At 45.3% G+C, this 25942-nt stretch overlaps 1 protein-coding gene across 1 annotated transcript in view; it reads left to right on the forward strand.

Moving 5' to 3' along the window:
* The window catches only part of LOC112547760 (uncharacterized), a 91710-nt gene extending 66428 nt beyond the window's left edge, over window positions 1–25282 (forward strand). Inside the window, exons 30-40 of the mRNA XM_075914279.1 lie at window positions 1661–1681; window positions 2091–2111; window positions 2944–3009; window positions 5263–5289; window positions 15134–15154; window positions 15725–15745; window positions 16425–16445; window positions 17078–17098; window positions 18535–18555; window positions 22951–22977; window positions 24519–25282. Of these exons, the coding sequence (XP_075770394.1) occupies window positions 1661–1681; window positions 2091–2111; window positions 2944–3009; window positions 5263–5289; window positions 15134–15154; window positions 15725–15745; window positions 16425–16445; window positions 17078–17098; window positions 18535–18555; window positions 22951–22977; window positions 24519–25045 (794 nt within the window). The 3' untranslated portion in view covers window positions 25046–25282. The remainder of the gene's footprint in view (window positions 1–1660; window positions 1682–2090; window positions 2112–2943; window positions 3010–5262; window positions 5290–15133; window positions 15155–15724; window positions 15746–16424; window positions 16446–17077; window positions 17099–18534; window positions 18556–22950; window positions 22978–24518) is intronic.
* The last annotated feature ends 660 nt before the right edge of the window (window positions 25283–25942 follow it).

Raw genomic sequence — 25942 nt, forward strand, 5'->3', positions numbered from 1 at the left:
TGGGTGCTCCACGACCCTCCCTACCTCCCCTCTGCTCGGAGTCGAAATTACTCGGGCGGAGATGAGGAACTGAAAGGGAGGGGGATGAGTCACACTCCTCAGGAGGCGGCAAGGGCTCGAGACGCCTCCTGGGCATGCGTGACTCAACAGGGGAAACTGCTATAGAAAGCTCCGATCTGAGGCTCAGGGCGACCCTTCACCTACAGTGGAGCACCCACGGGGACACACATCTCGAAGAACAGTCGTTACTGCACAAGGTGAGTAACTCCCTTTTCTAGTCCTCCCAGGGTTTGTCTACATAGCAGCATTATTTCAGAATAACGTCAGTTATTCAAAATTAACAAAGAGCATGTCTACACTGCAAGCCATTATTCTGAAATAATGGCAAGCTGGAGGACTTCTTACTCCAACTCCTGTAACCCTCCTTTCATGAGGAGTAAGGGAAGTCAAAGGAAGAGTGTTCTTCCTTCGACTTCCTGCTATGTAGACAGCGCCAAAAGCTGAAATGAGCTATTTCAACTCAAGCTACATCAGTTGAATAGCTTAAGTTGTATTGCTTAATTCAACTTTTGCCCTGCTGTGTAAATGTGCCCTCAGGAACATAGGCACCTATCACAGACAATGTGCCTTTTCTGAAGTCAGCTGCCTAAACCATTTCTTGTAAGAATGGTAGTGGGGCACATCTCACTCCATGTGATATTTTGCAGTGGGTAGTAGAGGAGAAAACAATAGCTTAAGTCCCTGTACATTGAGCATAGCCCTGCTGCCACTGTGAATGCACTCAAAGTTCTTGAGCTTGAGAACACCTCTCAGATTAGCCACTCCAGGCTACGTAATTAACACAATACCTAGTTTCACGTGGTTTGGGGATACCTCTGGGTATTAGACATGAGCGATTCACCTAGGTTCTGGGAAAGAGGTGGCTGTGCAGAAGCTGAATGGCTCTTTTACAGGGAAAATAGATGCAGTGGCATTTTAGGAACCTTTTCAGTAAGTCAACTTAAAGTTTGGACTTTCTGACTATGGTAGGAATTACCTTAGTCAGATACAGTTTTGTGTACCCGGGCTTCCAAACTGATACAGAATTCCCAAGGAGCCAGTGAAGCACCCCACTGATGCATGAGTGGAGATAAACTGATCTCTTCTGCACCCATATAATTTTTTCTGAAGGTCAGTGAGATTATTCATACCTCTCTCAGTACTGACTATTTCAGCCTAGCAAATGTCATCTGCCATCTTCTGACAAAAGGCAGTGCAGCTTAATATGCAGACTCAGACTTAAGAAGTTTGCAGCAGCTGTGCAAGCTGGAGTGTTGATCTGGAATGAATCCAAAAAGAGCCATAGGCTGCAAACTGACTCAGTAATTGATTCCAATGCTGGGCTTCAAACCATCCATTTTACTTCATTCTGAATAATAAAAGGGCAAAATTATACTCTTTGAAAACTGTGAAATGCTAATTAGGGTTGGCTTGTGTGAAGAGGGTACATGGGAGGGACTTGATCCTTACTCCCTCAACAACCTGCATCCATTGTTTTACTGATACAGTCCCATAGCTCACATCTTGCAGCCACCTACCCCATTTCTTCCCCCATAAAAATACTGGATTAGAAAATGAGACAAGAACTATGCTGTTTGTGAAATGTGTCATTCCTTTGCAGAGCAAATGCAGCTTGAAAGAGGTAAGTTTGCTTTCACATGTGTAACCTTGCATTCAGTCGGGGGGAAGGACAGATTGGATAGGGTGCAATGGCCACCTGGGGAGTTGCCTGTAATGGAGTGTTCATCAATGGTGAGAAGTTCCTGAATCAGAAAAGCAACTCTAAGGCTGGTCTTCATTCCATTGATCCCACATTCATTCTTAATAATGGGGGGGGGGGGGGAGGAATAATGCATTTTAAAAATTGAAATGCTGCTCATAGTTGTCTTGTGTGGTTGTGAAGTGATGAAGTGAAGGAAAAGCTAATTCCTTACACATCTGCATTCTCTATGCCTCACACTTAATAAGTGCCAGCCCAAAGTCATTCACTTAATGCTTATAGAAAAATGCAAAACTATGTAGTTGCTCAAATGTATGTCATTCCTTTGCAGATGAACTACGGATGGAAAAAGGTAAGTTTACATTCATTTATGTAGCCTTCTCAAATTGAGGAGAGAAAGCAAATGTAGTGGAACTATATAATTACTGACGGAACAAAGGATGTTGAAGGCCATATAAATACTAAAACAGCTAGACATACCTAGGTTAGATTGTTTCTTTTCAACTGGTGGATTGTTGGGAATATTCCTTATATAGGCTGGGTTTGGAGCATCAGGCTGGACTACAGAAAGCAAAAAATTAATTCATCTTGTATAACATCTGTGAATGCCATAAATATAACTATTAACATCAATAGACATTTAAATTCATTTTTAATATTTTTTTTTCAGAAGACATTTTTGTAAATTAAAAATGCTAAATTTGATGAGTCTCCCCACTCTTTCTCACTATTATATAGCTCAAATTTGCCACTTAAAAATGGGCATCTGGCATTAGCTTCTGTTGGAAGAGATGCTGGGTGGAGGGGGCAGCTGCAAGGTGAGAAGTAGCTCCTTGCTCTCGGGCATGGTCGCCTGGCTGGCCTCCTCCTCCTCTACGTAGTTGTCATCTTTCTCTGCCACCCCACCCTCCTGCAGTCTGACACCGGGAGTGTCTTGGCCTGACTGTGTGATGATGACGGGGGAGCTGATCAGCCCCCCTCCCTGGACGGCATCCAGCGTCTCATAGTAGAAGCAGGTGTGCAGTGTATCCTCAGAGTGTGTGCTGTGCTCTCTGGCCTTGTGGTAGGCCTATCATAGCTCTTTGATTTTGAGCCAACACTCTCCGAGGGTCCTGCTTGGTCATTTCTTGGCCAGGCTGACAGTGATCCTTCCCTATATGTCAGTATTGTGCCTTTTGGTGCAGAAATCCTGGAGATTAGACTCCTCCGCCCAAACCTTGATGAGGTCCAGGATCTCCACACCAATCCAGGTCAGAGCTCTTCTGTGTCCCTGGGCAGTGGAGGCCATGGGACTAGCAGAAGTGCTGGAAGCCATTGCAGGTTCTGAGGGAGCATTGGGGTTGCTCAGACCTCTCTTTGATCAGGCCTCATACAGCTGGCCACATGGGGACAGGAGGAGGAGAGCAGTGGAGACACCTGGTGTGGACAGAGTGATCAGAGCTGCAGCTGTGGGAGGCCTCTGGAGACTAATTAGTTCAAATTAACAGCACAGGAGCAGCCACGCTACTGTTATTTTGAAATAACTATTTGGGAATTAGCATTATTCCTGATGAAAAGCATAAGTACAGAGTTTGAATTCTATAGCCCATTATTTTGAAATAATAGGCTTAGTAGTGTGGATGTTCCACTTATAAATGTGATCTTGCAGGGGTTAATTGAAAATAAGGTCCAACTGTAGACCAGGGTCTACTGTGCTAACCACTGGGCTATAGAATAATCCAGTATGGAAGCTTCATATGTCTCATCTGTTGATGCTGAAACCCAGTGTCTAGTCCTCGGCTATGTCTACACTGGCCCCTTTTCCGAAAGGGGCATACTAATTTCACAGGTCGTAATAGGGAAATCCGCGGGGGATTTAAATATCCCCCGCGGCATTTAAATAAAAATGTCCGCCGCTTTTTTCCGGCTTTTAGAAAAGCCGGAAAAGAGCGTCTACACTGGCCCCGATCCTCCGGAAAAAAGCCCTTTTCCGGAGGATCTCTTATTCCTACTTCGAAGTAGGAATAAGAGATCCTCCGGAAAAGGGCTTTTTTCCGGAGGATCGGGGCCAGTGTAGACGCTCTTTTCCGGCTTTTCTAAAAGCCGGAAAAAAGCGGCGGACATTTTTATTTAAATGCCGCGGGGGATATTTAAATCCCCCGCGGATTTCCCTATTACGACCTGTGAAATTAGCATGCCCCTTTCGGAAAAGGGGCCAGTGTAGATGTAGCCCTCCTGTTGTAATATTTCTTCAATTATTTATACCAAGTGGGCGAGACTCAACAGAAACTCAAGGCATCTCACTCAGGATGTCCCTGAACTGACTGGTTATCACAGCCTCCTGCAAAGGAGGTGTTTTGCTTTAAATCCCTCCTCCCTCTCAGAAAAAGGAGGGCAGTGAAACTGGGTTTCCAATTTATCAGGTATTAGCCTCCCCCCCCCCCCATTGATTTAATATTTATTTTATTAAATAGCAAAAGATTTGGTAAGAGAGACTAAGACCCATAGTCCAGTAGTGAAGGCAATCAGCTGAAAGGTAGGGAATGTGGGTATGTCTACACTAGCCCCCTAGTTCAATCGAGGGAGGCTAATGAGGATGACCGAAATAGCAAATGAAGCACGGAATTTAAATATCCTGCGCTTCATTAGCGTATTCCCTGCCGGTCACTATATTAGAAATTGACTAGCCCGAAGTAACTACCCGCGTCTACATGCGGCAGTGAAACGGGATTCCGAATTAAAACCCTAAATCAAATTAGCTGTTATTCCTCCTGGAATGAGGTTTACCAGCTAATTCGATTTAGGGCTTTAATTCGGAATCCTGTTTCACTGCCGCGTGTAGACGCGGGCACTTACCTCAGGCTAGTCAATTTCTAAAATGGCAACCGGCTGGGAACACGCTAATGAAGTGCGGGATATTTATATCCCACGCTTCATTTGCAATTTTGGTTGCCCTCATTAGCCTCCCTAGATCGAAGTAGGGGACTAGTGTAGACATGCTCTGTCTCTTTAAATACCTTCCCTTCAGCAGACTAAGAGGAGAATTTAAGGAAATCCCATGTAAGTATCATAACCATTGGGTGGATCTGGGTCCAGATATTTCTAGACTCTACCACTAAATCCCCCTACAACTAGTCTGTAATTCTGCAAAATATAAACAGTATTTTCACTCCTGTTCCCAAGTGGAATTCATGGGAACTAAGGGCCAGATAATCTTCTATGGTGGGAGTGGTGGGGATGAGGGAACTTCTGGGAACTCCAGGAGCCTCTCAGTGGAGAGTTTCTTCTGCAAAACTGGGTGGAGTTCCTAATTTTGAAGAAGGGATGGGGCATGGCCTGACATCAAGGAGAATCATAGTGTGTGACAAGAATAAATGGAAACAGTAGACTTGTATTCCTTCTCCCATTGCAGTCAATAGGAATTGGTCATGAGTTTCAGTGGGTGTAGTGCATGTGTGCATAGTAATGACAAAGGAAAAATGTTGTCAAATGGAAATTATCCTTTGTTGCTTTTCCTCCTCTAGGAAGGGATGACGGGCATTCTGATGAAGGTAAGATTTTCTGTATTCCTGTTAATTCCTCAGCAAGGGGCACATTTCACCCATTCACAATAATAGAGTCCACATAAAAATATAATTGGTTATTTCATGTGCAAAGAGCCACTGTAACAGGGTATGAAGTTTTAAAATTCCTTTGCTCTTCCAACAGCAGTGAGCTGAATAAAGGGTATGGTTGCTTCCATTGTCTTTAGGGGGAATTAAGATTGTCTTGACCTCCTGCCTGCCTGTATTTCAGTGCCCTATACACTGAGCACCAGATTAGGTAAAGGAGTGTATTTCCATTTATGACTAGTGAACAGTCATTCGCTCATTGTAAAACTATTGGACATAGGAGCTGAGACGGCAGTCATTCTTCTAGATCAGTGGTCGCCAATCTTTTTAAGCAAAAGATCACTTTCTGAACTTAAGTGCAATCTTGGGCTACGTCTACACTACAGGCTTCTTGGCACAAGAAGCCTTTTGTACAAGAGTTTTTGTGCAAAAACTTTGTGTGCAAGATCACATCCACACTATTGGATGTTCTCCCACTTATAAAATCCACCTGGAACCAGTTCTAGCTGGGCTAGAGGCCATCAGTCACTCTTGAGTGCTGTTGCCGGAGCTCTCCAGAGATGCGTGCTTAAAGCGACCCCCCCTGGACAGCTGCTTCTCTGTTTCTTCTGCCTGCTTGCTAGCCTCTTTGGCAAAGCTAAGCTTCAGCAGTGCCTGTTGTGTTTGCCCTGTTCCTTTTTGAGGATGATACAGCTTTTTGCTTTCTTGCTGTTTGCCATGGAGCCCAAGCTGCCCCAGAGCATGCAACGGAGGGTTGGACCGGAGGGGCAGCTACAGCTGGGTCAGGGTTGGCAGAGGGGCAGGAGGAAAGGCAATAGGCATCATCTGGGGAGGGGAGATGGCCATGGGGGAGGCAGGGAGAAGAGGGATGGCATGTGGAGGGAGGAGAGGCATAGCAGGGTGGGCAGATGGATGAGCAAGAGCCATAGGAGAGGGGCAGGAGGGTGGAAGGCAGGGGCAACGGCATCGGGTGGGAGTTCCCCCGTGTAGGACAGGATGTTACAGATGTCGCAACTGGACATCGTCTCAGTCCACACACACTCCCACCATTCAGTGTCTGCATTGAGCCTGCGCGGCAGGGTGTCATGGATGTCGTGCATTATGTCGATGTGTTGCTGTATGAGCTCCTCCCCAGGCCTGGCTCATCTGTGGCTCCCCCAGACTCTTTCAGGCGGCTGCAGCAGTGGTGTGGCTGGGCCCTCTGTCCTGGCTGGTCTGGCTGTGGAGAATACAGAAAAGGGAGAGGCCATCAGTCCTCCCTGCACACACATTCCCCAAGGCTGTGCTTTTCTGTGTGAGCAGCTACACCAGTTCGCAGCCCACAGGAGGGGGATGTCCCGGGTGCAAGGCCATGTGCAGCCTGCACAGCATGCCCTGTGTCACAGGGGTCCCTGTCTCACAGGTGGCCAGAGGACCATGCTGCCCTCTCCCTCCCCCCTGGACACACACCACGGCCAGGCAGGCAGGGAAAGTGTACGGCCACAGTGGATCCCCTCATGGCTGGCAAAGGAGCCATGAGCCACCAGACCCTTCCTAGGGGCTGCACACACAGCTGCAGCTCACTGGGCTATCATTGGGAGCGGCTGCTGCTTCTCATTTGCAGACATGCCCATGTGCTCTGTGCAGCACTCCGGGGTGTGTGTGTGTGGGGGGGGGGGGGGTTGTGCCTGCACCCTTGAGACTAGCCTGCTTGCAACCGGCTGTGCCCTCTCCCCCTGGGGGCAGGACTTGTGGCCTGGCATGAGGCTGGCAGCGGGCTACCGGGCATGTTGAAGGGCTGGCTGCTGTGGCTGCGTGCCACACCCTCCCGCTGCAAATGGCCAGACTGCAGCAGCATGTGCTGGCCTAGCAGCCCATGCAACACTGTGCCCCGCATCCCCTGTGTGGCCACCTCCCACACCCTGTGTCTGTTTGTGTGTGCCAATGTACCTGAAGATCCCTCCCAAGTCTCCTTGGAGGCCTGGGAGATGTCCAGACTGGCAGGGACTGGCTCCAGGGACAGGGTGATGGTCCCACTGTCCTGGTCATTGTCCTCCTCCATCTCCTCCTCCGTCGGGGGCTGGACCTGCCCCTCCATCTCCTCCAGATCGGGGACAGCTTCCAGGCACTGGACTACTGGCTGCTCCAGTCTGGAGTCCACCACAATAGAGGGGGAAGAGGGTTCCTCCCCCAAGGATGTAGTGGAGTTCAGCATAGTGGGGGCAGGTTTGAGGTTCTGCCCCTGAGCGCCCCTCTGCTCCATGGCCTTAATGTACCCCTGACAGATCTCCTTCACCTTAGCCCAGACTTGCTCCATGGGCCAGACACGATGACCTTGCTCTGCCAGGGATATGGCCATGCCTAATCCGAACTAGCTAGTTAGTGCCGCATGTAGCCGCGTGGCACGCAGTCCAAACTAGCTGGCATTTAAAAATGGCGTCGGCCGGCTTTATGCAAATGAAACCTGGGAAATTCAAATCCCGGGCTTCATTTGCAACTCCATATGACTACATTACCCCCCCTAGTTCGAACTAGGGGGGTAGTGTAGACATACCCTTAGAGTGTATCTACACTCCATCGTAACTCGAAATAAAATAGTGAGAGAAATAAAATTATTTCAATGCTATTTCGAAATAGCTGTTTTTTTCATTTGGTGCTGTCTACACAGTGCCTAATTTTGAAATAAAACGCTATTCCGAAACATTCCTTACTTCTCCTGGAATGAGGTTTACAAGTATGTTAGAATAGTGAGCCTGAAATAATGGGCTTTCTGTAAAGACACGGGATAGCTATTTTGGGATACTACGGTATCAAGGTTCTGAGATTATGAATGAAAGGGGCCCAAGGTGGGCAGTGTGTTAGGAGACCAGATAATTTACACATGTAAATTTTACACATGTAATTTACTTTTCTCATCTTTTCATTGATTTTATTTCAGAAATGAAAATACACAGCTCTCAATTAGGTATGAATACCATTTTTCATGTGTTTAATAAATAGAGCAATTCAAGCAGTATAATCCCATAATTATTTTTAAACATTTTGTTCACCAAATGTCAAGAAACAATTGCTAGCAAAGACCTATTCTTAGCATAAGGGGGCCCACAGACTCACAGAGATATAGACAGAATCAGATATGTCCTCACATTCCACAAGATATTTCCTATAATTTTCTCCAGCAATGGAAGCCCCAGTTTCCAGTAGGGGGGATACAGAGTCCACAGGAAGAGAAGTCCATTGGGAAGCCTCCCTGGTTCTGAGACACAAAAAATGAAGTTTGGGATAATATCTGAAACTGCAAAAAGACATTTGACTTATCTGTCACTTAGGGGAATAAATGACCAGAGCCCTACAAATCACATTATGATGTGTCCTTCAGGCGGGGGGGTTGACATTTCTGAGAGCTGTCATGAGAAACCTGCCTCAGCAAACACTATAACTGGCTAAAATTAAGTTTCAGATTTAGAGGCATATTTTAACTTCTGTTTGTTTCTTTGTTACTGTTTCCATCCCTGTTCCTTCAGCCTGGTTTCACAAACATCTAGGTTCTTTTGGAAATAAACTTGTTTTACTTTTAGAAAACCAGCTCAGTACAGTAGAAAACCAGCTCAGTAAAACCTGCACCATCCGCACCATCCGCACCATCTGCACCACCTGCCTCAGGAAAACTGTAGAAACTGGCAAATTTTTGATGCTGGGAAAAGCAAAACAAAACAAACAAAAACAAGGAAACTGGCCCTTTAAGTTCTCCTCAGACAAACATGCAATATGTACCAAAGGGTGTGTCTCGACTACTGAGTTTTGTCGACAAAAGTGGACTTTTGTTGACAAAACTATACCTGCGTCTACACTACCGCTGAGTTCTGTCGACATAACGTCGACAGAACTCAGCAGTTTTGTCGACGCTGGTAAACCTCTTTTTACGAGGCATAACACCTTCTGTCGACAGAGTTCTGTCGACAGAAGGTGTTATTGCCTGTAGGGTTGCGTCTAGACTACAGGGTTTTGTCGACAAAACGATACCTGCGTACACACTTCCACTGAGTTCTGGCGACATAACGTCGACAGAACTCAGCAGTTTTGTCGACGCTGGTAAACCTCATTTTACGAGGCATAACGCCTTCTGTCAACAGAGTTTCTGTCGACAGAAGGTGTTATTGCATGTAAACTGTCCTTTGCGTCTACACTACCATGTCGACAAAGCAGCTTGCTTTGTCGACAGAACTCAATGTAGTCTAGATGTTCTATGTCGACAGAAGTACCCAAAGTGAGGGGAGAACGGGAGCTGGAAGCAAGCATCTTGACTCCTCCCCACAGCTCCTGGCACCCCTGGAAGGCCATCTCTCTCTCCTCCCCACAGCTCCTTGCACCCCTGGAAGGCCATCTCTCTCTCCTCCCCACAGTTCCCGGCACCCCTGGAAGGCCAGCCCCCTCACAGCTCCCGCAACCTCCCCTGGCAGGCTACCCCCGCCATCTCCTCCTCCCGTCCCCCAGCTTCCACCCCCCACCCACATCCCATGCCTCCCCCCCACAGCTTGGGGCCCCCCTAGCAGGCCACATCCCAGTCCCCGCATGGCTCCCGTACCTCCCCCCGCATAGGCCCCGCATGGCTGCCCCACCCCAGATAACTATAATTTTTAAGTTACTGGTATGTCAGATAACATAGGTTTTATTGTGTATTAATTGAAAGGGTAAAATCCTCAGTTAATCTAGCAGGCTGGTGTGTATTGTGTATCTTTGGAGGCAGCAAACTAGAGAATTTTTGGGAGGAGCCAGCAAGAGATCCTGGAAACATCAGGCAAGAGGAGCCTGGTGAGACTTGGGACTGGAAGAGCTCAGTCACCCTGAAAGGAATAATCAAGCAGGTGGAACCCAGAGTGAGGTCATTGTGCTGAGACCAGGCTCTCAGGACTCAGAGCTAAAGCTGCATAATACTGAATCACCCAGGGTTGCAGGGCAGGCAAAGGCGCACCATGATTTTGGGCTGGGTGAACAACCACCATGTCCTATGTGCTGTCTATGGGGTTAATATGTTGATAAGTCATATTGAAATACTTCTCACATTCTCCAGGGCAAACACACAGGTGTTGACTGATAATGTTTTTGTTTTCACAGAGAAGCTGCAGAGACAAAATGGTGAGCTTACACTGACTTCTAAGCCGTAACACTTAATACTAGTGAATGTCTTGTGTTTATATGACCCACCACCAGTTCTTCAACAATCCATTATACTGAAGCAGGCTTCAATCTGAGCAGAAAAGGTACAATTCTTCTTCGAGGAGTGTCCATGTGGATGCTCCTCCTTAGGTGTCTTGGACATTCCTTCACTCCTAATCAAAGATTTTTGGGAGCTGTGCTCTCCGGTGTGCTGCACACACGAAGCAGATGGCACACATGGCACCTCTACTACACATGCAAAGCAACCATCCCTTCAGTTCCTTCTCTGCCACTGCTGACATTGGTTGGAACCACTCTGCTCTTCAACATAGGCTTTCCCTTGTTATTTTTGGATAGTTAGTGTCATACCTCGGTGTTCTCGTACCTCGGTACCTTCGGTGGTCTGGACTGTCAGTGTCAGCGTCGTCTGGTCAGGGCTGTCCTGGCGCGCTCCTGACAGGACCTTTACTCCGTTGATAAACTTTCGGCTGCGTGCGTAACAACCGGTACTCCCGTTATTTAGAGTGTTAGACCCCGTGCACTTGGGTCAACACAAGAGATCTCTGAGAGGCCCCAGAAACGACAGATGCAGGCAAGGTTTGAAATCAATCGAGCAGGTTTATTGTCAAATGCGAAGCTCTACCAGTTGGTAACAGAGATCAGTACAATGTTACACCACTGGGCACTATGGCCCGCGTTGACAAGGTACCAACACCGGGCAGGCCTATTGCCATATAACAGATATTAACAGCAGTTAGTCAAAGTTAAACTACTGTGCACTCTGTAAGTTTAGGCAATGACACCTGCTGTTCAGGCACCTAGTGCGCCCCCTCCAAGGTCGGCCGGAGAGCACCCTCTGCAGTGTCCTTTTATAGGCAGGTACAAACAACTTACATCATTTCTTTACGTACTAGGTTACCACCCTCTGATGCCTAGTTACCACCCCTCACCTTATGGAAGAGGAGCTGACTTATTATCCTTCATGCTGTCAATCTCGACCTGGTCCCGAACCTAGGTCGATATGTGCATTAGTTTTTAGGGAGTTTTTGTACCAAGACATTTCTTCTTAAGATGTTCCAATACTCCCCTTTGGCTCACAGTCTGTACCCAGTACCTCCGTGTGCCCTTCCATGCTCGACCTAACTTACACAATCACACAATTATCAATAGGGCCTCTTTCTTGGCTCCTGTTACTGAACCAAAGTCTTGCTCACTAGATTGCAGGCCTGTTGATGTTTTCATGTTACAGGCCTCTATTGAGGCCTGCTGACTCCATGTTACTGACCCTCAATTTACTACAGTTAGGGTATGCCTACACTACCCCCCTAGTTCGAACTAGGGGGGTAATGTATGCATACCGAACTTGCTAATGAAGCCCGGGATTTGAATTTCCCGGGCTTCATTAGCATAAAGCCGGTGCCGCCATTTTTAAAAGCCGGCTAGTGCGAACCCTGTGCCGCGCGGCTACACGCGACACGGACTAGATAGTTCGGATTAGGCTTTTAATACGAACTATCTGTACGCCTCGTAGTTTAGACATACCCTTAGTTATTCCTTTATTCTCTAGTTAAATCATTTCAGAAGGAGAGAAACCTCAGAGCAACCCTCCACCTTCCAACTGACTACCTCAAGAGAAACCTTTTGAACCTTATGTTGAGAATCCAGTGACACCTCCTTGTTCAAAGCAACTACGTATTCTGGCAATGTCACGCACCCTTCTTTCAACAATGGTTGACAATATCGCATGATATTCTCATCAATAAACTAGGCAAATACAACTTAGATGAGGCTACTATAAGGTGGGTGCATAACTGGCTGGATAACCATACTCAAAGAGTAGTTATTAATGGTTCACAATCCCGCTGGAAAGGTATAACAAGTGGGGTTCTGCAGGGGTCTGTTTTGGGACCGGCTCTGTTCAATATCTTCATCAACGATTTAGATATTGGCATAGAAAGTACGCTTATTAAGTTTGCAGATGATACCAAGCTGGGAGGGGTTGCAACTAATCTGGAGGATAGGGTCATAATTCAAAATGATCTGGACAAATTGGAGAAATGGTCTGAGGTAAACAGGATGAAGTTTAATAAAGACAAATGCAAAATGCTCCACTTAGGAAGGAACAATCAGTTTCACACATACAGAATACGAAGAGACTATCTAGGAAGGAGTACGGCAGAAAGGGATTTAGGGGTTATCAGCATGATGCTGTTGCAAAGAAAGCAAACATGATTCTGGGATGCATTAATAGGTGTGTTGTGAGCAAGACATGAGAAGTCATTCTTCCGCTCTACTCTGCACTGGTTAGGCCTCAGTTGGAGTATTGTGTCCAGTTCTGGGCACCACATTTCAAGAAAGATGTGGAGAAATTGGAGAGGGTCCAGAGAAGAGCAACAAGAATGATTAAAGGTCTAGAGAACATGAACTATGAAGGAAGGCTGAAAGAACTGGGTTTGTTTAGTTTAGAAAAGAGAAGATTGGGGGGGGGACATGATAGATGTTTTCAAGTATCTAAAAGGGTGTCATAAGGAGGAGGTTAGAAAACTTGTTCATCTTGGCCTCTGGGGATAGAACAAGAAGCAATGGGCTTAAACTGCAGCAAGGGAGGTTTAAGATGGACATTAGGAAAAAGTTCCTAACTGTCAGGCTAGTCAAACACTGGAATAAATTGCCCAGGGAGGTTGTGGATTCCCTATCTCTTGAGATATTTAAGAGTAGGCTAGATAAATGTCTATCCGGGATGGTCTAGACAGTATTTGGTCCTGCGATGGGGGCAGGGGACTAGACTTGATGACCTCTCGAGGTCCCTTCCAGTCCTAGTATTCTATGATTCTATGATTACGATCAGCAGATGGGTCCTGGACATTGTAAAGAATGGGTACTATATCCCTTTCTCCTCTACCTCCCCCGCCCCACCCATCTTCCCTATCCATCTCACAAGATTATCCTCCTATAAGAGGTTAAACACCTACTCCATCTCAGGGTAGTGGAACAAGTACCATGATGATATGAGGTAAAGGGATTCTATTCCCACTATTTCCTGACTGAAAAGAAGTCAGGGGATGGAGACCTATTCTCAGGAGACTAAACAAACACATACAATCACAAACAATTCAAAATGGTCGCCCTATCCATAGTAATTTGCATCCTGAGCAAAGACGATTGGTTATCAAATCTCGACCTTCAGGATGCTTATTTTCATATTTCCATCCATCTGGCACATTGCTAATACCTCAGTTTATAGTCACCAGAAAGCATTACCAGCATTACTAGTGCACGGTCCTCCCCTTCAGTCTTTCCACAGGCCCAAAGCAGTCATTACTGCTCAACTTATAGGCCTTATACCTCCTGGGAAAAGACAATCTTACGGCTGACAGCCTCAGCATGAACTTCAAATCCAACCACAAATGGGAAATGGACCACTGATTGCACATTGCTTCTTCACACGTTGGGGCTTTTCTGACATGGACCTATTTGCAACCAATGCCAATAAGAAGTGTCCATATTACTGTTGTCATGCGGGCATTGGCAGTTACTCCCTAGGGGATGCATTTGCAATAAGATGGAACACAACACTCTCATATGCTTACCCACACATCCCCCTAGTACTCCGAGTGGTCAATAAAATAAAAATGGAATTATACATTGTCATCCTTATCACCCCAGACTGGCCAACACAGACTTGGTACACTTACCTTACCCTGATGTCCTTGAAACAGCCCTGGTGTCTCCCATTTCTTCCTCATTTCCTAACCCAGGAGAAGAGGACCTGCTCCATCCAGTCACTCTCTCGTCACGCGTGAGAGAACAAGTACAACAAATCTTACTCAACAGTTGCAGAATGTCAACCAAAAAATCCTACCTCTACAAATGTCACAGGTTCGCTACATGGACGGAATGAAACTTGGAACCAACCACAATTCCTCTCAGCATCATTCAGCAGTAAATCCTAGAGCTGGAGGCTCAGGACTACAGTTCAGCTCTCTTAAGGTTCATCTAGCTGTCATAACAGCTCTTCACCATTCCATCAACAATAAATCAGTTTTTGTTCACTCTGTGATCAAATGGTTTTTGAGAGGCATAATGAATAATTACCCTCCCCACGGGTCCCCCCATTCCTGGTTGGTATCTGAATCTGGTTTTATGGGCTCTCACAATAAAACAATTTAAACCTCTGGCAACATGTTCTATGGTACAGCTCTCCATGAAATTTGCACTGTTCATAGTACTGATATCAGCCAGGAGAATCAGTGAAATTGGCACTCTCATGTCAGACTCTCCATTCACTATATTTCATCAGGACTAAGTAATTTTCCGTCCCCACCCAAAATTCCTTACTTTACCTATATTTTTCCCAAAACCTCATGCCAGTGCCAGGGAGGCTATATTACACACACTTAACACAAGATGTGCAATTGCCTTCTATTTGGACAGAACTAAACAAATGGACTGTTTGTCTCCTTCACAGAGAGATTGTTCTGCATACTGATCTCCACTCAGAGGATATCTTGGTGGAGAGCAGAATGCATTAGCCTACCTTACACTACTAATGGATAGTCACCTCCTTTCCAAATCAAGGGCCACTCAACTGGGGCTAACTCATCAGCTCATACAGTAAATATAATGAAAAGTGTGTTTTGTTTTCCAGATCAACTGAGGGAAGACAAAAGTAAGTATCCTCTGATGGCTGCAGTTTGAAGGGGGAAGGACCTAGCATTTCCCCATGGAGGTAGGCAGGGTTCCTTCAACTGAGTGGGGAATCAGGACTTTTGTACTTATGCAGAAATGGGGAGGAAAGTATTTGCAATCAAGACAGTTTGGGCCGATCATGCACAAACATTCTATAATGAGTGTAGATGAAATGTCTTCAATGACATTTTTTCATCGCCTCTTTCTGCTGCATGTGTATTACATCCTCAAGTGAGCCAGACCCAAACTAAATCCCTCTACAACAGGTTTTTCTGCCCTACAAATGACCAGGGTTCAGCTGACCCCCTGTATCCCTTCACAGTTTGCACAAACCTCTTTATTTGGTCCTGGGATCTGTACGATTGCAAATATTAGAGGGACTGAGAAGTAGGGATAATGCACACTGCTCTCCTTGCTGTCCCAATGATTGCACAGACGGGACAGTGCAACACAGTGGAATCTTTGGCCTTTAACAGTTATTTACCTTTCTGCCTCACACTTACAAAATGCAGGTTTCTGTGATTATCACTGAATATTTTTTCATTTTCAGAATACCTAGAGAGGATACTAAGTAAGTTTGTATCTCATTTCTTTTATATATAGTCTGATCAATACACACAAATCTTGTGTGGTAGACTTGATTTTTAAACTTCAATGCTTTCTACCATCTCCCACTTTTCCCACATAAAAACATCTCTGAGGGTGCATCTACACAGCACCCTAAACTGGAAATAGGATACTCAATTTGCACTACACAAATTATGTACCATATCAAATCTTCTTTTGATTGTATTTCAAGATACCTTATTTCAAAATTAAGCATGTCTTCACAGTGTCAGATTTTAGAATAACATGCTATTTTGACATATCCCTTAAGCCTCGTGGAACAAGGATTACAGGGATGCGGAAATACCGTGCCAGTTAATTTGAAAAATATTTTGAAATAATAGGCGCATTTAAAAGACACAGGGTAGCTATTTCGGGATACAGCTGGTATCCTGAAATAGTCCCTCTGTCTAGATGTACCCTGAAAGCTTTCTAGATCTAAGAATATTTACTTTTATATTCTGGCATTTTTTAAATGACTTTCCCTTGCTGTCAGTATCCTCTAGACAATGTAACTCTCCAGAAAACAGGTATTGTATGAAAATGTGTATATATGAAACTGTATATGGAAAATAATTAAACACATGCCTATTTTAATTACTGATTCCCATATTTCTCCTCTTCTCTTCATGATTCTTTTTCAGAGCAAATCCAACAACAAAAGGGTGAGTTTACTGAATAAATATCCAGTGAAAGAACCAAGTCCCTTGTGGGCTCTGACAGTGCCACATGCAGCCGGAATGTTATATTAGCACTTCCAAGGCTTGCCAGGAACTTCAGGGTAGCTAACTCATGTTGCCTTCACTACTGCCCATGCTACTTCAGCTACACCCATAATTTCCAGTGTGGAAGTGTAGCCAGTGACAGACTGCATTTGAAGGTGAGGCTGGTACATTCTTATGCTAGCAGCAAAACATTGCCACAGCCTGGGAATTTGAATTCTTAATTACGTGATTATCTTTCAGTTCAATTAATCTTCTGATATTCAGGAATCTGGCCTGTTTTTGCAGGTTTTTGTCAGAAGATTTTGAAATGTTCTATTGCCCATGTGTGAATTAACAGGCATATAAGAAATGGGAAGCAATGTCTTTTGTAGGGCTGAGAGCAGTAGAGATGGCAGGGTGTGGTCATTAACACAGTTAGTAAATGTTGGAATAAATATTGAACACACTGAGTGAGCCATACTGAGTGTGGCCGATTCATGCTGTTAGTAAATGAAGTATGCACTGATATATTCTTCTCACATCCAAAACAACAAAACTCCAAGTGGTGACAGATAAAGTTTATTCTTTTGCAGAGCAACTGCAGAGAGAAATTGGTGAGTTTCTAAGCAGTATCACTTCATTTTTTATTTCCCCTAGATATGTTGTATATCCTGTATTTGCACCACTCCCCAAATATTCCTTTATGCACCAGTAGACGGAAATGTTAGCTCTGTGAAGTATTGTTCTCCTTTCAGTGGTGTTCCTGCGGGTGCTCCACTCGGTGTCAGTGCATCCTTGTGCTGTTGATCAGAGGTTTTGCCCCTACCAGAGCCCTTCCTGCACTGCACATGCACAGTCACTGCCTCATACTATTGTGTCTGTTAGTTACGCATGTGGCATGAGCCCCTCAGTTCCTTTCCTATTGTCCTCAGCAGAAGATGAAGCTCATCAGCAGTGAGACCTTTCTTCATCTTTAGTCATTTTTTCTCAATCTAACCCTTTTTGCTTCAAAAAAAGTTTATTTGGAGTTTATTTGTTTTTTTTTCTCCCCTGACTCTCTCCATCCCTATTTGTTCATCATGCCAAGCTTTCCTGGATTCATGAAATGTGACTCCCGCAGGGATCCCATGCCTGTCTCAGACAGGCCTGCTTCCTGCATAAGATGTCTGGGTGAAGGGCATGTTGTGCAGAAGTGCCAGACTTGCCAGAGCTTGACTGCTAGGGCCAGACAGGATAGAGAGATGAGACTGAAGAACATTCTCTGGGAGATGTGTCTTGAACTAGTCACCATGGCTGTGTCTAAACTACATGGCTCCATCGATTGAGCCATGTAGATGAGGATTGTAGGCAAAGGGAAATGAAGCCGCGATTTAAATAATCACGGCTTCATTTAAATTTACATAGCTGCCACGCTGAGCCGACAAACAGCTGATCAGCTGTTTGTCGGCTCAGCGTGCTAGTCTGGACGCTCCCGCTCCGACCTGAAAGCCCTTTATCGACATCCCCGTTATGCCTCGTAGGATGAGGTTTACCGGGGATGTCGATAAAAGGCTTTCATTTCAACAGGGGGAGTGTCCAGACTAGCATGCTGAGCCGACAAACAGCTGATCAGCTGTTTGTCGGCTCAGCGTGGCAGCCATGTAAATTTAAATGAAGCTGCAATTATTTAAATCTCGGCTTCATTTCCGTTTGCCAAAAAAACACATCTACATGGCTCCGTCGATGGAGCCATGTAGTTTAGACGTACCCCATAAGTCCCTCTATGTACAAGAAGGGCTCAGACAGCTGTGCAGTCCCTTTCCTGAATCTCAAAGTCCCTTGAACTCCACACATTCCCCCATTCCACACACTCATCTGCAAAAGATCATTAAATATCACATGAATTATTCCAGCTATCTGGCCATCATTTTTTCTAGCTTTTTTAAAATGTAAGTCATGATGAATTTTGCACAATTTAATTAATTTCATGGGTAATTGTTAATCTCATGGCACCAAGGGAAACCCTGGACAAGATTTTACAAGGATGTATTAACTGTTCATTTTTTTCCAGATGAAATGAGAAAGGAATTAGGTGAGTGAAGACGTGTGCACACCCTTGCTGATGTCCCCACTCCCACTGCTTTGATATTTGGATAGAGGGCCCATTTTTCTTGTGTCTTGTCCATCTTGTCCATCTCCCTAGCTGCTTTTGATGGAGATAGGAAACCTGTCAGTCCCCCTACTTCCCCATCCAAAGCAGGGAGTACAGCAGATGCAGGCACACACATTGCAACTCTCCACATTGCTTACACATACCAGGCAGCATTGGGGATGTGACCTGAGCCCTCTTTTCTGTCTCAGCCTCCTTCATAGCAACATGTAGGGTCTGAAACATCTCACAAGTCACAGCTCTAGTGTCACTTATTTAGAGTATGTCTGTACATACTGGGGTATATGGTTCCCAGTGCAAGTTGACAGACACCTGCCAATTCTGTTAGAGCTGACGTGTTCAAAAATTTGTGTATATATATATATATATATATATATATATATACAGTGCATCTGTCTGTGTGTCTGTCTCAAGTGCATTTGTTCAAGAATTTCTCCTAAACAATAAGAGCTAGGGCCACCAATTTGGGTTGCAGCTTCCTCTTCTAACTTGAAGCAACGTCAGGATTTGCTTGTGCCAGGATAATCAACTGGAAGCTCCAGGAAAGGGACTGTTTTCCACAACATGAGAAAGGAAAGGTTACTGTTTGAAGGGATGCAATACTAAGCATGGCCGCTGGGGGCAACAAGCTCACAGAGGAGAGCTATCCCTCAGAGAATCCACTGATGGGGAGCTGAGGTGAAAGAAAATACCTCTGCAGCTAGAGAGTGATTGGGGATGAGAAAGTGCCCCAGGCAGTCAGGGGGCTCTTGGGGAGAGAAAAACCTGTTCCAGATGAGACACCTGTTGGCCCCTTCTCACCCCCAGCCTCCTTCACTACCACATCCTCAAGCCCCCTCCCCCCCGCCACTCCTGCACTCCCTACACCACAAGCCCCCTATCTTGAAGGACCCAGGCAATGCTGGGTAACTCTGCTAGTAGCAATATAAGTGCAGTGAGACTAGCTTCCTGAATATGTACCCAGAGGGTCAGGAGGAATGTTTAACTTGAGCCAACATAGTCACCCTTCCTGCAGTATAGACATGTCACTGTAGAGAATTGCTTTCTATGTCCTGCTTGGTAGGAGTTGGTCAGCTGAAACACAGCCTTTGTTGACTGGACATGCTGAGTGTGTCAATGGAAGATTCATTTTCTGTTTCAGTGAGACGGGAATGTGTAAGAGGGAGTTGGAAACAGATAAAAAATCATAAGAGCAGTTAGTACAGTGAGGTGAGGCATTGGTTAGAGGTGCAGGATGGAAAATATCTCAATCAGCCTGATCAGGACTCCTGCTCTGCTTTCTAATCATAGCTCAAACTAGCCCATGTGCGTGTGTGAGAGTATGTCTGCACTGCAGAATTTTCCTGAAAAATGACTATTTTTCCAGAAAAACTACACTTACATCTACACTACAGAGCTACGTCTACACTGGCCCCTTTTCCGAAAGGGGCATGCTAATTTTAAACTTCGTAATAGGGAAATCCGCGGGGGATTTGAATATCCCCCGCGGGATTTAAATAAAGATGTCCGCCACTTTTTTCCGGCTTGTAGAAAAGACGGAAAAGAGCGTTTAGACTGGCCCGATCCTCCGGAATAAAGCCCTATTCCGGAGGATCTCTTATTCCTACTTTGAATAAGAGATCCTCTGGAATAGGGCTTTATTCCAGAGGATTGGGCCAGTCTAGACGCTCTTTTCCGGCTTTTCTACAAGCCGGAAAAAAGCGGCGGACATCTTTATTTAAATCCCGCGGGGGATATTTAAATCCCCCGCGGATTTCCCTATTACGACCTGTGAAATTAGCATGCCCCTTTCGGAAAAGGGGCCAGTGTAGACGTAGCCCAGTTGTGTTCTTTTGACAGAAAGTCAAAAGAATGGAGGGGTTTTTTTCTGATAGCAGTAAACCTCTTTTTACAAGGAAGAAGCCTTTTTCTAAAAGATCCATTTCAGAAAAAAACATGTGTGGATGGGGAAGAGGGACTTTTTTTTCGAAAGAAGAGGCCTCCAGGAAAAAGCACAGATGCCCTAGTGGCTGCTCTGTCCACAGTAATCACAACTTAAATGCGAGATCACATTCAATCCATGTGAACACTATCTTTCGAAAAAGCAAATCACTTTTTGATGCACTTTTGCTCTGTGAAAGCTCTCTTTCAGAAAAAAAATTTCAGAAAATCTCTTCTGGAAAAACTTCTTCCAAAAGAATCCTGCAGTGCAGACATAGCCTCTAAGAGTAAGTTAGGGTATGTCTACACTACAGCACTAATTCGAACTACCTTAATTCGAATTAGTTAATTCGAACTAAGCTAATTCGAACTAGTGCATCTAGACCTAAAAACTAGTTTGAATTAGCATTTTGATAACTCGAACTAGCATGTCCACATTGAGTGGATCCTGAAATGAGGTTAAGGATGGCCGGAAGCAGTGCCGGCAGGGCATCAGATTAGGACTTAGAGCATGGAGCTGCTGCCTCAGGCTAGCCGAGGGCTGTGCTTAAAGGGACCCAACCCCGACCCCGGACAGACAGTTCTCAGGGGTTCCCCACTTGCAAAGCAGTCCTGTCTTGGAGTGCCGTGAGTGCCCATACTCGGCACATCACAGCACTCGGCCATCAGCCCAGCAGCACTTGCGGCAGGCTGCCATCCGGGGGGGGCTCAATCGGGGGGCTGCAGGAGAGCTTCCACCCCGAGGAGCCCACAGACCCAGCCCAGTCCTCCCCATCAGGGGCTCATACCCCATTCCCCCCCTCACCTCCTTCCAGTTACCCCTCCCTAACCCTCCTTCCTGATGTACAAAATAAAGGACATGTGTGTTCAAAAATAGAAACTCTCTTTATTGAACAAAACTCGGGGAGACTGGGAAAAGGAGGTGGGAGAGGGGAAGAGAGAGGGTGGGAGAGGGGAGGGCAACTAAAATGATCAGGGGTTTGGAACAGATCCCATATGAAGAGAGGCTAAAGAGACTGGGACTTTTAAGCTTAGAAAAAAGGAGACTGAGGGGGGATATGATAGAGGTCTATAAATTCATGAGTGGTGTGGAGAGGGTGCATAAAGAAAAGTTCTTCATTAGTTCCCATAATAGAAGGACTAGAGGACACCAAATGAAAGGAATGGGTAGCAGGCTTCAAACTAATAACAGAAAGTTCTTCTTCACAAAGTAAATAATCAACCTGTGGAACTCCTTGCTGCAGGAGGCTGTGAAGGCTAGAACTAGAACAGAGTTTAAAGAGAAGTTAGATCAAGTCATGGAGGTTGGGTCCATGGAGTGCTATTAGCCAGGGGGTAGAAATGGTGTCCCTGGCCTCTGTTGTGGAAGGCTGGAGATGGATGGCACGAGACAAATGGCTTGGCCATTGTCTTCGGTCCATCCCCTCCAGGGTACCTAGTGTTGGCTGCTGTCAGCAGACAGGCTACCGGGCTAGATGGACCTTTGGTCTGACCCAGTACGGCCATTCTTATGTTTTTATGTTCTAAGCTCAGGGCTCAGGGTCGGGGTCTCACTCGACCACCTTGATTTTCATGCAGACCTGCTCCTGGGTGGCCAGGCTGGCAGCTATCCTTCCCTAGACAGCCACTTTCCTGTGCCTAGTGCGGAGGTCGTGGATGTTGGAGGCTTCCCCCCAAACCTCGATGAGGTCCACGATGTCCGCACTAGACCAGGCGGGCGCCTGCCTCCTGCGGCCCCGGGCAGGCTCCTGGTAGCCGCCAGTCTGGTCCCGGGAAGAGGCGGAGGGCTGGGTGGCAGCGGGTGGCTGGCTAGTGCCGTGCCAGGTGCAGGGTCTGCTGGCTGGGTGCTGGCAGGCTTGCACCTGGCACGGGCACCGTAGCCAGACCATGCCCCTTTAAGGGCTCCGGGGCCGGGAGGGGGGCAGAAGGGTTTCCCTGGTGTTGGCCAGAGTGTCCACCAGGGCAAGCTGGGAAGGGCTAGCGTCCCACTAGTTCGAATTAAGTGGCTACACAGCCCTTAATTCAAACTAATTAATTCGAGCTAGGCGTTAGTCCTCGTGGAATGAGGTTTACCTAGTTCGAATTAAGCGCTCCGCTAGTTCGAATTAAGTTCGAACTAGCGGTTTGCATGTGTAGCACCTATCAAAATTAATTCGAACTAGCATCTGTTAGTTCGAATTAAATTTGTCGTGTAGACATACTCTTAGAGAGAATGACCATTACGGCCATTCAAGGACCATTTTGTCCATATTAACTCCTGTACAAATAATCACTCCCTAATGCAGCTGGCATCCTCACTTGCCCTTAGTCTGGAATTTCCCTGCTGCTAGAGGGAGGAAATGGACAGTCAAAGCCTCTCCTAATTCACTGTCTATTGTTTTCTCACTGTCATTTCAGAATGGAGAAGGATCCGGAATAATTCAGGTAACAGTACACACAGCACAGGAGTAGAGGTACTAATATTATGGTGCACGCTGCTGCACAAGAACCTCAATACAGGCAGTCCCCGGGTTATGTACAAGATAGGGACTGTAGGTTTGTTCTTAAGTTGAATTTGTATGTAAGTCGGAACTGGTACATATTGTAGGGGAAACTCTAGCCAAACATTTCTCCAGAGCTCAGTTTTATTCTCCCACACCTCACTTCCCTCAGTCCTTTATTCTCAAGCTGAGGTGTCTGCTGAGAAAAGCCGCTCCGCGTCTCCCTGGTCTGCTGGGGGGGGGGGGGGGGCGCTAGCTTCGCGTCTGCCTGGTCTGCTGGGGAGAAGCAGCTAGTGCGGGGTTGCCTCACCCCGTTTGTATGTCGGATCCATGTAACCCGGAGACTGCCTGTATATTAAAATCTGTCACAATATTAAATAGATTGGAATGTTTGCTACTATCATCAAAACAGACAACACAACCTGTTCTTGTCAGACATAGCTCCTAAGGTCTTTTCTTTCTAGCTCCCAAATTGATTTCAAGGCCTGATCCTGACCTTGTTTACACCAGTTTCATACCATTGTAACTCTACTTACTCCTGAATGACACCAGTCAGATAAGGATTGTCCCACAGTGAGAGATTTCCCTGAATAATGACTTATGGTGTGATTTTTCAAAGCCACCTAAGTTTTTTCATCACATAAATCTTATTGTAACCTAATGGGGCTTTGAAATATTGGGCTTGTATCTGTCAGCGTCGTACTGTGACTGAACAGAGAGCTATATCTCCTGACTCCACTCCCCTTACTCATCTACACTTAGTTCTGTCTTTGTCAAGTTCATTGTCTCGCCCTTTGCTTATATAATCTAACCAAATTCACGCATCACAGAGCTGGGTACAGAACAGGTCTACTTACTAGGTAAAAATGTATTTTAATTAATAATTATAATGTGTTGTTATTTGTATGCATCTTATCTTATTTATTTACAATGATAGTAATAGGAGCAGTTTGACAAGACCAGTATTTGAATTTTTTGATAATTCTACTCTGGGTTTCATCATGAACTTCTCATCATAGGTAGCTCTCACAGAATATGTGTTTTTGCCATACTTCATACACAAAACATCCTATAATGCTGGGACATATGGAGACCAATTCAGCTCAATGATGATGTTGAAATTGTACTTTGCTGGCCATTAGTTTAGTTTAAGGAAATTTACTCTGTATTCACACTCATTTGACAGAGCTCAGAATCTGGCCCAGTTTGAGTGACAATGTGATAAACAGTTCCAGATCACTTTTGTTTTTGTGAAAATATCGAACAAGTTTAGTTCTGAAATAGTTCAGTGGAACTTCCAATTTGCAAGTGGAAATTGGCCAAGTCCTGCAGTCCTTACTCAGGCAAAACTTCCACAGAAATCAGTGGGAGCTGTGCATGAGGAGAGGTGTTATGACAAGGCTCATACTGTGTATTTCCTTCCTATTCAAGATTATACTGACATTATAAGAATTATTCTCATAAAAGAAAACTCTCTTCCCATAGTTGACATCACTCTTCATGAAGTCACAGCTCACCCCAACCTCTCCATTGCTGGGGATAAGAAGAGCTTGAAACATGAATCCACACCTCAGAAAGTTCTACCAGCTCCAGAGAGGTTTGATTTGACAGTCTGTGTGCTGGGCTCTCAAGGATTCTCCTCTGGAAAGCACTACTGGGAAGTAGATGTTGGAAGCAGCACTAACTGGGACCTAGGGGTAGCCAGAAAATACATACAGAGAAAAGGAAATCTTTCCCTGTTCCCCAAAGAGGGATTCTGGGTTCTGGGTTTCAGTGGGACAGATTATTGGGCAAAAACAGACCCATGGACCCAGGTCATGGTGCAGAAAAAGCCCCAGAAAATTGGAGTTTACCTTAGTTATCAAGAGGGGCAGGTAACTTTTTTTAATGTAACTGGCATGTCTGTGTTGTTCACATTTAGCAATTGTTCATTCGCAGGAGATGTTTATCCCTTCTTTAAAAATTCACATAAGGAAACAATAATGAGGATTTGTTCAATTACAGAGGAATAGCTATACGATGACACTGATGCTGACTTTATACTGATGTAACTTAAATCAAGATTTTCCTGAATGGATTTTAATGTAAAAAAGCTGTATTTTTCTAAAAATGTACATTGTACATGCTATAATTTGCAATAACATTTTTTTTCATTTCCCATTGGTTTTTTGCTCGTGACTTTTATCCAATAAAACACCTTCCTTATAGGCATCTTCATCTCAGAGGCACAATAATAAGAATCTGTTTGCTAAATCTATCCTTTCTCTCTAAAATAAAAGATATATAAATGACTTGGATATCTCACTAATAACCATATTTTGGGACTGTTTGCTATTATATTATGAAATAGCAATTCTGGATCAAACTTTCGGCAGATTTCTGGTACAAACCTGCTTTTTAACCACACCTCTCCCGAAAAAGTTATTCAGTCTCCCTGGCACTTCCTACCTAGATAGAATTTCCTGGGACTTCACTCACAGTAAATTAGCTAATTTAAATTGAGGCCAGTTTTTCAGTTCTGGTCTATATCACACACAGGTATGAGCTATGTAGTTATACTGGACCAGATGCCACTGTGTAGACAATGCTATGTTGATGGGAGAGAGTCTACTGTTGACATAGCAACCACATGTTGGAAAGGTGGATTAACCAAATCAATGGGAGCCACTCTCTCCTTTTGGATTGCAATGTCTTCATTAAGGCACTACAACAGCACAACACTGGTGCAGCTGTGCAAATGCAGTGTTTTAAATGTAGGCCGAGTGACAATATCCACTGAGAGGCTTAAAGCCATTTAGCTTATCCACTTAAATTCACAGCTTTAGGATATGTCTACATGCTTAAGAAGGGAAGCTGTAGTTCTTCTTTGAGGATGTCCCTGCGGGTGCCTCACTGTGGGTGCTGGGCTT

Source organism: Pelodiscus sinensis, chromosome 33 (assembly GCF_049634645.1).
Source record: "Pelodiscus sinensis isolate JC-2024 chromosome 33, ASM4963464v1, whole genome shotgun sequence".
Lineage (NCBI taxonomy): Eukaryota > Metazoa > Chordata > Testudines > Trionychidae > Pelodiscus > Pelodiscus sinensis.